We start from the raw sequence: 15157 nt of genomic DNA, 5'->3' as shown, positions 1-15157 counted from the left end.
AGATTGTTTGCTAATATTTTACTTAGTATTTTTATACCAATATTCATCAGTGATAATAGTTTGTATATTGATTCTTTTTTGTACTGTCTTTATCAGGTTTAGGCATCAATGTTATACTTGTTTCAAAAAGGAATGGGGGGAAACAGTATGTCAGTTCCTCAAAAATTTTAACAGAATTACCACATGACCCAGTAATTCCACTTCTGGGGGTATATATCCAAAAAAAAATGGAAAGCTGGGACAAAAACAAATATTTGCACACTCATGTTCACAGCAGCATTATTCACAACAGGCAAAAGTTGGAAGCCACACGAGTGTCCACTGACAGATGAGTGGATAAACCAAATGTGGTGTATACATACAATGAAATATTATTCAGCCTTTAAAAGGAATGGAATTCTGGCACACGCTACAATATATACAAACCTTAAAGATATTATGCTAAGAGAAATAAGCCAGACACAAAAAGACAAATACTGTATCATTCCACTTACATGAGGTACCTAGAATAGTCAAACTCATAGAGACAAAAAGTAGAATAGTGGTTGCCAGGGGCTGGGGGGAGGGAGGAATGAGGAGTTATTCCTTAATGGGTACAGAGTTTCAGCTTGGGATGATGAAAAAGTTCTGGAGATGGATGGTGGTGATGGTTGCACAATAATGCGAATGTACTTAATGCCACTGAATTGTATACTTAATAAATAGCTAAAATGGTAAAGTTAATGTCAGGTATATTTTACAATTAAATAAAAAAGAAGACACCAAAGAACTGTGGCCTGTAGTTAATGTTTAGAGGCAGATTTTTTGTTTCCATTATATTGTAAAAATATGCTATAGAATCAGTAAGTGCAGAAAGGACTTTAATTATTATCAAACACATAAGTCTCTCAAGGTCAGATTAAAGGCTGTTATAAGCCCCCTATCCCTCTCAAAACAAGGAAAAGAAATGAGAAAGTTTCTCTCCATTTCTAGTGGTCTGGCATAATCTATAGAGTGCTAGAATTATCTGGTATTTAAAGGCTTGGTAGAATTCCCCTGTAAAACCATCTGGGCATGGTACTTTCTCTGTAGGGCATTACTTAATTTTCTGTTTCTTTTTATGAAAATTGGCTTTTTATAACTTTCCTAACTCTAATGAGGTCAATTTCTCTAATCTGTATTTCCCTGGGAAACAGTCCACTTTAAGTTTTCAAATTCATTTGCATACACGTCTGCTAAGCTGTACTTGTATGACTGTACTAATTTCTTCTGTTTCCATGGTTATCTTACTTTATGTATCTGTGCTTTATCTCTCATTTATCCTCCTGATCAAGTTAGTTTGTGGTTTATCTATTTTGTTAATTTTTTTCAGAATATAAGGTTTTGACCTATTAATTAGATCTACTGTTTTTCTCTCCTTTTCACACTATTTATTTCTTTCAAAAAAAAATCTTTCTTCCTCACAATATTGTTTTCCTTACCATGATTTTTGTTTGTTTTGTTAACATATTTCTTCACACTGAACTAATCTTGAATTCATGGAATAAACCCTAGGTAATCATGACATACTTACTGCATCTTTAAATGTCAGCTGGAATTTATTTTTCTTTCTTTAGAATTTTTGGATTTGTACAATATGCATAAATGAAACCAGTCTACAGTGTTTCAGTAATAAACTACTGCTAGTTAGAAGACAATGTTAAAAATGAAACTAGTAATTCTTATCAACAGTGTTATTCATAATAACATTATTTGTAACTATCTCTCAAGGGAGAATAGTTAAATTAGCTACAGTACATCTCTGCAAAGGGATATATTATAATACAGCTCTACATGTACTGATAGGGAATGATTTCCAAAATATAATATTAAGTTAAAAAAACCAATTTAAACAAGATCAAGAGAGAACATATATAATGGGTTATTATTTCAATAAAATAAAGAAAAGCAAATATATGTGCAAGCATATATATGGATTTGCTTATATATACACTGAGATTCTCTGGAAGGATATAAAACACACTGCTTATGTGGTTGGTGGCTTTCGGGAGGGGAATAGGTGGCCAGGGAAAAGGAGGGAGGAGGATACTACACTGTATTCTTGCAGGCACTTTCATTTTGGATTATCTACTCAAAAATAAGTAACACTGTAATAACAAAATTAAAAGGGAGAAATCCTTTACCTTTAATCTTTAAAGGTTATTTAGAATTTAGATGGTGACTTGTTCAAGTTATTTCATTAAAATCAAGAAAAAGAAATGAAGGCCAGTTAATACTATTATTACTGTTAGGAAAAAAAATGGTTCTGCGGGTCTCAGCTAATAAAATGGGAAAGGTAAATTAAATAATTGATATAAATATCCAATAATTCATAATATATTTACTTGGAGATATGACATTATACAGAGAAACAAAATTATCTTTATTTAGATAATCTAAGAATGGGTGTGGGTGAGTTGACATGACATCTCATTAAAATTACCCAAACCTAAACAGAACTACCATATGATCCAGCAATCCCACTTCTGGGTACAGGTATATTACCAAAGGAAACAAAACCATTATCTTGATGAGATATCTGTACTCCTATGTTCACTGCAGGATTATTCACAAGAGCCAAGAATGGAAACAACCTAAGGGTCTGTCTCCAGATGGATCAAGAAAATGTGGTATATAAATACAATGGAATGATATTTCAGCCTTAAAAAAAGAAGGAAATCCTGTCGTTTGTGACAACCTAGGTAAACCTGGAAGGAATTATGCTAAGTGAAATAAACCAGACAGAGAAAGACACATACTATATGATATCACTTATATGTGGATTCTTTTTAAAAAGGGGTGGGGGTGGGGAGTTAAACTCATAGAAAAGACAGTAGAAAGGGTTGCCAGGGGGTGGAGTGGAAGAAATAGGGAAAGGTTGGTAAAAGGGTACAAACTTCCAGTTACAAGACAAATAAGGTCTGAAGATCTAACATATAATATGATGACTATAGTTGATAACACTGTATTGTACAATTGAAGTTTGTTAAGACAATCAAACTTAATTGTTCTCACTGCCCCCACTTTAGAGATGTGAGGGGATGGGCGTGTTAATTAACTCAGTGCGGGAAATCATACATATATCAAATAATCACATTGTATACTTTGTAGGTAAGCCTTTCGTTTCCCTTAATTTTTCACCTGAAAATAAAAATCCTTGTTATAAGCACTGGAGTAGAGATTTTTCAATCCTTTCATATGCTTACAGTGTCATCTTCCTGTCATCTAATAATTATATACTCTGCCTAGCACAAACTTTGTTCTTTTTGTTTTGCTTAATCTTAATGGGCACTAAAATTTATCAAATGAAAGAATCAGTGGGGGGAGGGGTCCTGTACCCACATTACCTTCACGAAATTAAAAAAAATAACACGAACAGACAACTTCTCATCAGAAACAATGAAAACCAAAAGACAATGGAATGTAAATTTTAAAGTGGTCAAATAAAAATAATCAAATAGAATTCCATCTCAAGCGAAAAACATTCATTAAAAAGAAAGGCGAGATAACATCTGCTTTACCTAATGACAGACCAGGGAAATCTCACTAAGAACTAGAAAAGCTGGGAAAAAATCAGAGCTCATCCTTTTGAAGACAGCAGAGATCTCCTGAGGTAATGAAAACAGAAGGAGTTAAGACTCCAGGGAAAGAACTTTGGAGAGGAAGCTTATTTCTATAGCTGCTTTCACCCTGGGGCCTTTACTGATTTGGCAAAAATCAGCAGTTGGCAGGAGGCTGGGATTAGCGTTGGCAGGTAAAGACTCTGATCCACAACATGAATGTAATTCTCAAATGCATCCTCTCAAGGTGGATAAAATCCCTAGATTAGTAGAGTATCCAAACCTGAGTGTGCATCAATTCTGAGTCAGTGGATGTGCGCACATGTGTGCGTGCGAGTACGCACAGGGGCGGGAAGGGTAGGCGGGCGCACAGATGGAGGTGTCCAGGAAACAGATGTTAATTGTTTAGACCACCCCATGGTGGCTCTGAAACAAAACAGACCTTAGAAATTATGTAGAAATATAACAGTATTTTTTTCCTAAAAAGCTGTTATAAAAATTGTTTTTTTGGGTAAACTATGATTACCTAATATTTAGCCTCATACCAACTTATGCCTGATTTTCCATACCACTGCCTACCTAGACTAAATGTCTATGTTTTATGTCCTTTACCATATAACTAAGCAAAATCTGCCATACAAAAAAATAAAATGTTCTAAAATTAAACTAAAAAAGTTTTTTAAATACAGCAGCCATAAAAGTAATGGTAATGACATCAAGAGGTTACTAATATGCCTTTCAAACAGTAATACGTAGAAGGGATATTTTAATCTTAAGAAAAAGAGAAACTAAAAACAATGCATTATAACAACCATCTATAAACATTTCGAAAAGAAAACTAGGCATTTCACATCAAGAATAAGAGAAATCTTCTTAAATACAGCCATTTAAGCCTGCAGATAGTTTGAATTTAGAGGCAAATCATACTGAATGAAACGTCTTTGTACACAACAAACACTCTGTATAATAACTGTAACACTAAAGCAAAATCTTGACCACATTTAATGAGTATAAAATGTATGTAAGAAGTAATGCCCAGAACTCCATTAAATTATCTGTATATCTGATTCCACTTAAAATGGTATGGGTGATCATTTTTGTTTGTTTTAAGTAACCTAAGTTAAAACACTTACCTGGGTTTCATATAAGTGGGCAATGTGAAATTGAACTGCAAAGATGATGGAAAACAAAAATCAATAATAATACAGCAGTGTCTGGGTAAATTTAATTAAGAATATAAAATGTAAAATATAAGCACCATCTCTACTACATAGATTTAAGTAATTATAGAACATAACTTTTATTTTTAATAACACAGAATATATAAACAAATATACACGAACATGATAAGAAACCACATGTATTCACTGTTGGCTATTACTAAATTTTGTCAATGTAATTATTAAAATTAATATTAAAATCTATAGCAAGTGGGTATACTTCTTACAAAGTTCAAAATGGCAACATTAAACAAATGAAGAAAACTTTTATAACCTATACGTTTCAAAACATGGTATTTAAAACCTGAGTTACAAGTCAAAAAAGAAAAAGTGTTTGATTAAAACAACAAAAATACCCTCCAATTTTCTTCCTTATACCATATTTCATATCAATGTTTATAAAGAAGTCATAGACAAGAATGACACTAGTAATAACACATAGAGGAAATAAGTTGCATTTCTCTATCAGTTCTTCATAATCTTTTTTTAAAGTCAAACCACTTGGAAGGCAAGAATAGTAAACAGTCTCAACATTAATAAGTACCTCTTGAAAATCAAATAAAAATATACGTATTGCAGCTTTTGTTTTCAACTCTTCCTGATACTGCACCACCAGAATATGAATGATTCAACAAAAGCAACAATGAACCAGGAATCAAAACTGGATTCTGGTTTACTTAAATAATATGATTTTCATCCTTCAATGACAAATCTTTTATTTAATGTTCTATCTACCTGGATTTCATAGTTGAATTTCAAGGAGTCTGGGAGCCTTTCAAAATTATATGCATAATATATATGTGGACCTTTAAAAACAATGTCCACAGCTATCATCAATTTCTCATCGCCATCATAAACTAACTCTCTCACTGACTCCCATAACTGTAAGAGTCACCTGGGAGGTTTACTAAAAATAGAGATCCCTGAGATTATATTCAATGATCCCAGGCAAGGCCTGGAAAAGTGCCTTTTTATTTAGTTCTGCAAGGGATTCTGATACCTGTTCCTAGACCAGCACCTGCAAACAGCTGAAGTAAATAAGCATAAACACCAAAACAAAATATATAATGAACTTTAATATCAAACAACATTTTTGGATCAATAGTAAAGTACTGCCTTCTCCATATATAATCATTAAATATCGTATATTAAATAATCAGAAATGAGGCAAAATAAAAACATCACCTTTAAAAGTTGAAAACCAACATTTTGTGAAAAGCACATAAAAATAATAATAAAAGTTCTACAGATATAAATATCCCCTTTACCTATATCTGTTTCAGGGGTTTTCTTATTTCCTAGTCCCCTTTTCCAACACAGCTCCCTTGAGAGTTCCAGTCCATCTCACCTCACTACATCATTAGAGGGAGACCAGGTTACAGGTTAAGAGAATGAGGAAGAGATGGAAAATCTATGCCCTTCTCCCCTGAATCTTCCTACTCTAACAAAGGTGACATGGAAAGGTCACATGGAAGAAAAGATCAGCAGCACGGTGGCATTCTATTACCATCCCAAACTTCCTCCAGGCTCAGCAAGGGCTTTCCTATCCCATGAGTTACTAAATCCAGTATCATCTTTTGTGGTATGAAAACCAATCTATATTTAAATTCTTAAAAGTCCTCTTCAAAGTGGAACATAACCATACAACTAAGAAAAAGCTCCACTTGGCAAGTCTCAATTAGAGGTAGAAATTTTTAACAAATATTGCCATAAAACGTTCTGAAATTAAACTTTTCTCAGAAATTAATACATTATTTTTAGAATTAATAGAATTAATTAAATCTAGAAGGAACAATTTTATCCCAAGGGGCAATCATATAATGAGAAGTCTCACATCACCATGATTCTACTTTCAAAACACAAACTGTAATTAACTCCTCTTAAATAGCTCTAGAAGAGGCAAGTGAATCTACTTATTTTCTTTAATTGCATAAATGAATTGTGCCATAAAACAGAAATCTCATACAGACTTTTTTTTAAAGCTCACTTTACTTTCTAAAATCTTCTGAACTTTGTAGCACGACAAAGTAACATGGAAGATTTCAAAAAACAGTCAACGTCTGTGGCATATCTAAATAGGTAATGATATAAAAAATTTGAAGAGAAATAAGTTTTACAAAGATAATAAAGAGCCTGATGTTTACACAGTAATAATATCTAGCTCAAATTAAGTAGTCTGTGTTTGCTAGTGCTCTGTGAGACATCAGCCATTATTACCACGGTTATCAAGTAGCTATGTTGATTGTCAAAAATAAACTACCCAGGGCTTCCCTGGTGGCACAATGGTTGAGAGTCCGCCTGCCGATGCAGGGGACGCGGGTTCATGCCCCGGTCCGGGAAGATCCCACGTGCCGCGGAGCGGCTGCGCCCGTGAGCCATGGCCGCTGAGCCTGCGCGTCCGGAGCCTGTGCTCCGCAACGGGAGAGGCCACAACAGTGAGAAGCCCGCGTACCGCAAAAAAATAAAAAAATAAACTACCCAAATCAACTGAACTATAATGGCCTAATGTCTCTAAATAAGGCACATGCCCTTTCCATTAGAGTGACCAACCTTTTAGCACTCAAAGTTCTGAGTCTGGGGAAACGCCTCCGTCCTGTGCAAAACAGGACATTGGTCACCCTCCCTCTTATTTCCCTTCTCAACAAACAGAAAGAGAGTCGTGGTAAGCTCGAAAATGTATTCATGATTGTTCAAACTGTCCTCTTCAAATTCAACAAGATCTGCCCTGTGGTACTCATTCTACATAGGTGTTTTCCTTCAGGAGCAATGATCTACAAGTAAGATTTAACTTCAACAGAGTAGAATAAAATGAGGATTTACAAAATTTATTAGTTTGAAATTTATGTGACGTCCCTCTAAGGTTATCATTCAAACTGACAAGTACGTATGAAAGTTAGTTTTTAGGCACTAGCTACAATCAATTAAATGAAAATCAGATTTTTTTCTTATTCCCATAAATTAATTTAAAAAGGATTTTAAGGGTTTATATTCTAGATGGTTTATATAACCTGGATATATAATTAAGGAAAAAGTATAAAAAATTAACATTTTATAAATTAATATATCAATGAGTTAAATCCTTTTTCTAATTTATCCTCATTTTAGAAACTAAAATATTGCTGCATTTGTTACCTTCCCACCATTTGTTCTGGAAATACACTGATCAGTACTAAATCCTGAGTTTCATTTAAAGAAAATAGAATTCTTTTAAGTTTTCTCAGAAAATCACGTTTAGTAGAATTATGAGATAATTAGTCTGGTCTAGATAATGATTTAATCCACACTATGTCTTAATTCATGTTATATGCAAGTTATATTCAAATTTCTACCGTTCTTTTCACTGATTCAATCATTTGGGGGCGTTTTTACCACTGAGACTTCTCTTCACTAAACTCCTTTCTATATGGTTAAAAAATGAAGTCACTTACAGCAAAATACTGACTCTGTAAAACCTAGAATCTTTTGACTGATCTGAAATTCTTATGAAGAATGACTCAATTTTTCATACATTTTAATTATAAATTTTATTGTTCAAGTAAGAAAGTTTTAAAGAAATCCAGCTTGAATCCAATGCATATTCTTTAAACTTTTATTGGCTACCTTAAAGTACACTAAATAAATATGCCAACACATACATATTGATAAACACATCATAATCAACCCAATCTGCTTTTGGAAAGAAACATACATAGAAGCAGAAAATAAATGTCTAAAGAAAACCACTGTATCAGAACATGCTTCACACATTCTTTTTTAATTAACTGAAAAATCTCACCTCAATTTTTATGTGTGATGCTTAAAACTATAATAGAAAGTCAAAGTATATCTTCATAATTACCAATAATTTTAATACCACAAAGCCCGAATCAGTGAGCTAACACTTAAGAATCTTTGTATACTCTGTTTTCCTAAAAGATTGCCAAACCCTGTTTTTAATCCCCCCAAGTCATCTACAATGTAATTAATACACAAATAATCAATCTTGTTCACTAGCACAGATAATTTAATTCAACAACTCAGTTCACTGGCATATCTATTTTAGACACAGGCTGCTGCTCATAATAACTGGTCTCACATGTTCCATTTGTACAAGTAGCCATGGCAACAAATACAGTTAGATTCAACAATTCTAGGGAAAAAAATTACACAGGATTTATGACTATTATTATTATTACTACTATTTGCCATGAAGTGATCTGAACGCATGCAGAGAACTATGGTACTTAATAATACTTACTTTCAGCATTGGACAAAGTGCAGGGATTACAGTCAACCAAAGCTAACTGAAAATGCTGCAAGAAGAGAGTGAGAAAATTAATACACTAAATTCAATCATATAAATGTATTTTAAAATAATCTTCAGGTATATAAGGTCTAATATAATAATGAAACTATGCTATGCAAATAAAACATACTAGACAACCAACTAGCATTACCTTGAACATTTACTGCTGGCAACAAACATGTTGCTGAATATTTTCTTCAAACAGTTGAGAATGGAGAATTAGGGTAAGAATTAACTTGATATCAAGTTATCCTACATAAATTTTGTTTATATGGAAAAAGAATCAGGTTTTTAAGTCTTCTAGTAAATAGGAAGTATTAGGTATAGAACACATCAAATAGAAAACATCATTATTTTAAAAACTGAAAGTAAAAGTTCAATGGCATTAATGTATTAAATACCACTATCTCAAAATGATGTGAATGTTTTTTAAAAAAATGACTATGAGAATTATCATAAAGGGTAAAACTATCTGCCCTTACTGATTCTTCAATAATTACTGTATTTAGTGTCTTTTAAAAGTATCTGAAGTACCACAAAGAATGCATCAAATAGCCACACAAAACCAATGCACATAAAGAAAACCACTGATACACATTTCAGCAAACTAAAGGGAGATGCGGGAGTAGGGTGGGGATGGCATGACCTCATAGTTTCATTTCTAGTATCTAAACCAGATGCAAAATAGATGTACCTATTAAGACATAAATCAGCAGAAATAACTATCAACTATGATCATCAACCCCCAAACCTGAAGATGCCATAGTAAAATATCTAGCACCCATCCATCCTTGCAACCAACAGAAATGAAATGCAATTATCCTTTTAGAACGTACATGCTATTATATGTGTAGGCAATAATAAACCACTAATAATTTACAGCATCCACTTGTAATAATGTCATATAAGCCTGCCCCCCCCCAAATACATGTCAAACTCTAGGTGTAACACTTACAAGAATACAAATCATCATCAAGAACACTGGACGCCATCTGGCATCTAGTGTATCAACATTAAATCTGCTATCTAAACTGAGAAGGCATACAAGTAATAGAAATGGTATAAAATATTTAAAATTTAAAAAAAGGTAAATCTCTTTGAACTCTTCTAAAAAATATTTCCAGAAATGTGTATTTAAATTTTCTGAGTCTCCACAAATTTTTACCATTAAAAGTAATCAAAAGCCAAAGTATACACCATTTTCTAAAAATTACCACTCCTATCCACAATCCAAATGCCTAAAGAGTTATATTTTTTTAACTGCTGGATAAACTGAAAATTGATATGTACAATGACAACTTCTAGATATAAGCCCAAAAAGAACTTTATCAAAACTTTCTTATCAAGAGGAATCATCATCAGCAAGCTTTTAGTACTGTATTTCAGAACAGAACCAACAAAACTGCACTTGGTCAACTAGAACCCTCAATTAACAAAAATAAACTAATGTTAGCTACCAAGTGTTACAATGAAAGAAAAATTAGAAGGCATAATTTGGTATGAATCAGTAGTTATTACATTCATTCACGAATGTCTGTTATGTGCTTGCATAATTAGGCTAGCCTACATTTGCAGTACTCTTAACATTTAAGGGTTGTAATATTCTGAATGGGCAAGCTACTAACTAAATGACTATGACCCTTAAATGTTAAATATTTAATCCATTCAACAAATACTTCAAGGCCCTATAATGTCCTTAGGACAATGCAGATACTAGGGACACAATGATCAACAAACCAAGAGTGAAAAATTATTTGCCGTGATTGACCGAATGAAAAAAAAAATCCAACATCTGAACACTTCTAGAACTGCTTTTATTTTCCCCTGGCCTACAAAGCAGATTGTATGTCCTCAAACATCCTTTTAGTGTGCTACCATAGCAATAGAAAACAGACTATTTTAAAAAGTGAGTACTATGAAAGCAAAGCACGCTTTATAACCAGTTGTTTTCCTCTAGACAAAAAGAGGCACAGAAGCCACACATTCAGACTGTACTACATTTCTAAGCCTAATCTATCCTGCCAGCATAAATTAATATTTAGATAAAAGAAGACAGACCTTTCCTAGCTGAGCCAAAGGATACAAACTGACCTGCAAAAAAACACCCTTTAAGATGGCAGTATTTTAGTTTTGCTATTTCACTGAAATCCCACAAAGAGCAGAGATGCATAATTCGAATTGCCCAACCTACATTTCATCTATCAATATTCAAGGTCCTGCAGCGAAAACTGGCAGAAGTAGTTCTGGACCATGTTTTATATAATTATCAATCAATCTTAAAATCAGCAATGAAGTCACTGATGCACCATTTCAAACCCAAAATATCATGAAATATTAAACATTTCCAAACCACAATGATGTCTAAAAATTAACTCAGCAAAAGAGTACATATTCAAAAACAGGCCTGTGAGAATGAAAGAACTTACAGAATAACTACTTAAGTTTAAGAAACTAAGAACAGCCACACAAAACCACCCCACATAAAGAAAACCACTGACACACCTTTCAGTAAACTAAAGGGAGATGAGGGACTAGGGTGGGGATGGCATGACTTCGCAGTTTCATTTCCAGTATCTAAACCGGATGCAAAATAGATGTATCTTTAACATATAAACCAGGAGAAATAACTATCAACTATGATAATCAGCCCCAAACCTTGAAGATGCCATGGTAAAATATCTAGCACCCATCGCTGCAACCAACAGAAAGAGCTAGGAAATAACTGTACCTCACACCGAAATATTGCAGTACTGAAACTGACTACTGCTGTGTGAAATAAGACTTACTACGCAGTAGAGGCTTCTGCAGTTCAAAGACTATATACAAACCTCAAGGCAGAAAGCATTCTATAGAAAATTAATTTCCAAGCAAAAAGATTTACCTAAGACTTTATTTTTCCTAATGTTAACAGTGATTTCCTTTTAATAGCACTTCTGGTCCAATTTAGTACAAGGTTAAATTCATTACAATTTCTGTTGACATCTTTATCACCAAAGTCACTTTCTCTTTAAAAGGTTTTGACTTGTTCAGTATTTCAAAATAACTTTATAGTATTTCGCTTTCTATACACTAAGGAACTTGATTTCTATCTGGAGGGGGAAATCTATATTGATGTAATTAACACACAAAGCTTGAGTTTCAAGACTTTATTTCCCTTTAAAGAGTTTTACTTCTAGTTATATAGTCTGGGATTATCTCACAATCTTTTCAACTGTAGAACCCTCCAACTGTATTCCCAACTCTGAAGACAAGCAATGAGATAACTTTTCATAATTGACAAATTATGGTTGTATGCATAAATTATTAATATGGAGCAATGTTTGGATTCCATATCCAATCTTGGATTTTCTGATTCAGTGGGTTGGGGATCACACCCTGTGAACCAGATTAAAGCTTCCACAAATTATCCTAGTGCACAGTCAGGGTTAAATGCCAATATTTAAAACTTGTAAATTGTGTGCTTACCCCCCAAAGCCTTACTTCAGTCTATGTAGACAAGGTATGTGTAGTCAATACTGCTGTCTATATTCAATTAAAGCAGACACAGCTTTTTAGGAATAAAATGTTGGCAACCGGTTTTTACTCTACGCCAGGCACTCTGTTATGGCTATGCATCTACGCAATTGAATAAAAGGCTCACTGAAATTAATGTCCTAATAGAAGCTTAAAAGACAGTTCCATAGCAGACTCCAAAAGATATAGCTGAGGGAAGAAAAGAGGTCCTTCAGGCTGAGGAAACGACTTATGTGTACACAGCCCTTATGAAACAGGGTTTCATGGACAGTTTAAGTGGGAGAAGGGAAGGTGTCAGGCACTCTTGAAGGTCAAAGGCAAATTATTTTTTTCTTTTTCATTTTTACAGATCGCCACAATTTTGAAAGTATGATTTAAAACCAACAAACTTAATTCCTAAAACTAATAGTCTATGATAAATGAATGAAACTAGGGAAATGCCTTAGGATGTGATGGTACTTACTTTAGGGATTTAGTCTCTGAAAATAAGATACAGAACTAAAACTGATTAAGTTCTGGTAACGTTTATGAGCCACGATGCCTGGCCAAGCTGATCTGATGGAGATTCTCTCAAAGCCCTCAAACTCAGTTCTTCCATTCTCTTTGTAATACAAGATTATTACAAGAGTTTCAAGGAAGGACTCTACCGCACCAATGACTAATAGTTAATGGATCCTGGCAATCATGACTCAAAAGAGGCTCCTTCTTTTCAAGTTTACCAATCTGGTCTCTTCCAAGACTTTCTTTAACAAAAAAGTAAGACAAAAGACATTCTATACTGAAGATGTTCAAAATCTTATTTCTAGCCCTTCTTTTCAGCTCCAAACTTATACTTGTCTATACCAATATCTGATATCCCTCAGGTACCTCCAACTCGATAAACTCCCAAATGACCCATCTCCATTCGGAGGCTTTTCACGTTCCAATCCCAAAACCTGCTACTTTCTTTATCCCATACTTTAGTTAACAGAAAACTGATTCAAGCCAATAAATGGGGAATCTCTACCCACACTGAATCTGTTAATAAATTAACTCCTTTATTAAAACTCCTTAAGACCTCTAGGATGTGTTACCTTTTATCCATGCATCCATGCAGCCATCCTATGAGAACCCATTTATTCTACAGATCTTGCTCACCTTTCTTCCTGTAACTGGGTCCTACCTAATCTCCCAATTCCTCCTTTCTACCACATTTTATAAAAGTACAGGTATGCAACCGATTAGAAATTCTAAAACACTGGTTCTAGTATATGTCTAATCTGTGTACACAAATGATCAGAATATGTACTGACTTAATTTTCAAGTTCTTTAAATCTAGTGTACAATTTGTGTTCATATCAAAATAAGACTAATATGTACACAAATAACAAATACAAAGCAAACATAACATATTTTATAAAGGGGATAATGTAACAATTTGCATTGTAAAATGCTATTTTGGAACGTAACCTTTAAAAAAAAATGTGACACTGGATACACTGAATGCTTCATAAAGCTGCATTTGAAGATCAAATATTTACAACCACAGATTTAAGTAGTTACCAGGAAACACCAAAAAATGCTTTTTGATTAGAAACAACTTCTTGTAGTTAAAATGTATTTGAGGAGAGAAACCTGACACGGGAAACCTGGACTCATCGCAACCCCTCAACATCAGAGAGGATGGTTACTGCACATCTATGAGCAGTCATGTCCTTTTCAAACATGTATTTGAGGAACTGAAGTACTTCAGCTATTTACACTACTTCACACTTGAAGGTATGTAATAGAACTCAGGGCAGAAATAAATAACAAATGAAAAAACAATTGTGGGCAGGCAGAGTGAAGTGGAGAAAGCATTATTAAGTGGTTAGATAAACCAATTAGCAGATCACCTCATACCCGATAATATCTAGAAAAGATTAAAAGGTAAAGTATAAGTTGATGAACAGCAGAAAAAGGAAACATCAGGGAAAAGATTTCTGTCCACAAGTGAGGAAAAATGGACAAAAGACAAAATAAACAGCAGTAACCATCCTCTGCCAAAAGGAACAGGGACATTACACTCAGGTGAAACCAAGTTCCATTGCCAAAGTGGGAATTGGGGTGGTGATATTTTAAGGTACAAATGTGTAAGTAGTAGATAACTAGATCTAATGCACAGCATAGAGATTACAGTCAACAATACTGTACTATAAACTTCAAAGTTGCTAAGAGACAGATCTTAATTGTTCTCACCAAAAAAAAAAAAAGATAATAATGTGACATGGTAGAGGTGTTAGCTAATGCTATGGTAATGTTTATTTTGCAATATATAAATGTATCAAATCAACACATTATACACACACATTAAACTTACTCAAAGTTGTATGTCAATTATACCTCAATAAAAAATTAAAAATTTTTAAAAGCCTCGAATTTTCAAAAAGCCAGCTGGCAGAGTTAAGCTATTGAACATCATGAAGGAAACAGTGCAGGAGTGGGTTTGGTGAAATAATAGCAACTTTTATTATCTTTAGACAACTGAACTAATAAAAATATGCTGTTAAAGCTTCAACAACAAAAAATATTACAGATATCTT

At 33.6% G+C, this 15157-nt stretch overlaps 1 protein-coding gene across 4 annotated transcripts in view; it reads right to left on the bottom strand.

Moving 5' to 3' along the window:
• KDM6A (lysine demethylase 6A) overlaps nt 1–15157 on the bottom strand; it is a 209086-nt gene that overhangs the window by 68849 nt on the left and 125080 nt on the right. For all 4 annotated transcript variants that reach the window (XM_079911712.1, XM_079911713.1, XM_079911714.1 and 1 more), the window contains exons 7-8: nt 9036–9090; nt 4712–4746 (exon numbers count right to left, since the gene is read on the bottom strand). In XM_079911712.1, the coding sequence (XP_079767838.1) occupies nt 4712–4746; nt 9036–9090 (90 nt within the window). The remainder of the gene's footprint in view (nt 1–4711; nt 4747–9035; nt 9091–15157) is intronic.

The sequence above is a fragment of the Stenella coeruleoalba genome (assembly GCF_951394435.1).
Source record: "Stenella coeruleoalba genome assembly, chromosome: X".
In the NCBI taxonomy this organism is placed as follows: Eukaryota; Metazoa; Chordata; class Mammalia; order Artiodactyla; family Delphinidae; genus Stenella; species Stenella coeruleoalba.
The sequence above is the reverse complement of the archived record's forward strand: the minus strand, read 5'-3'. Positions and strand labels throughout refer to the sequence as shown.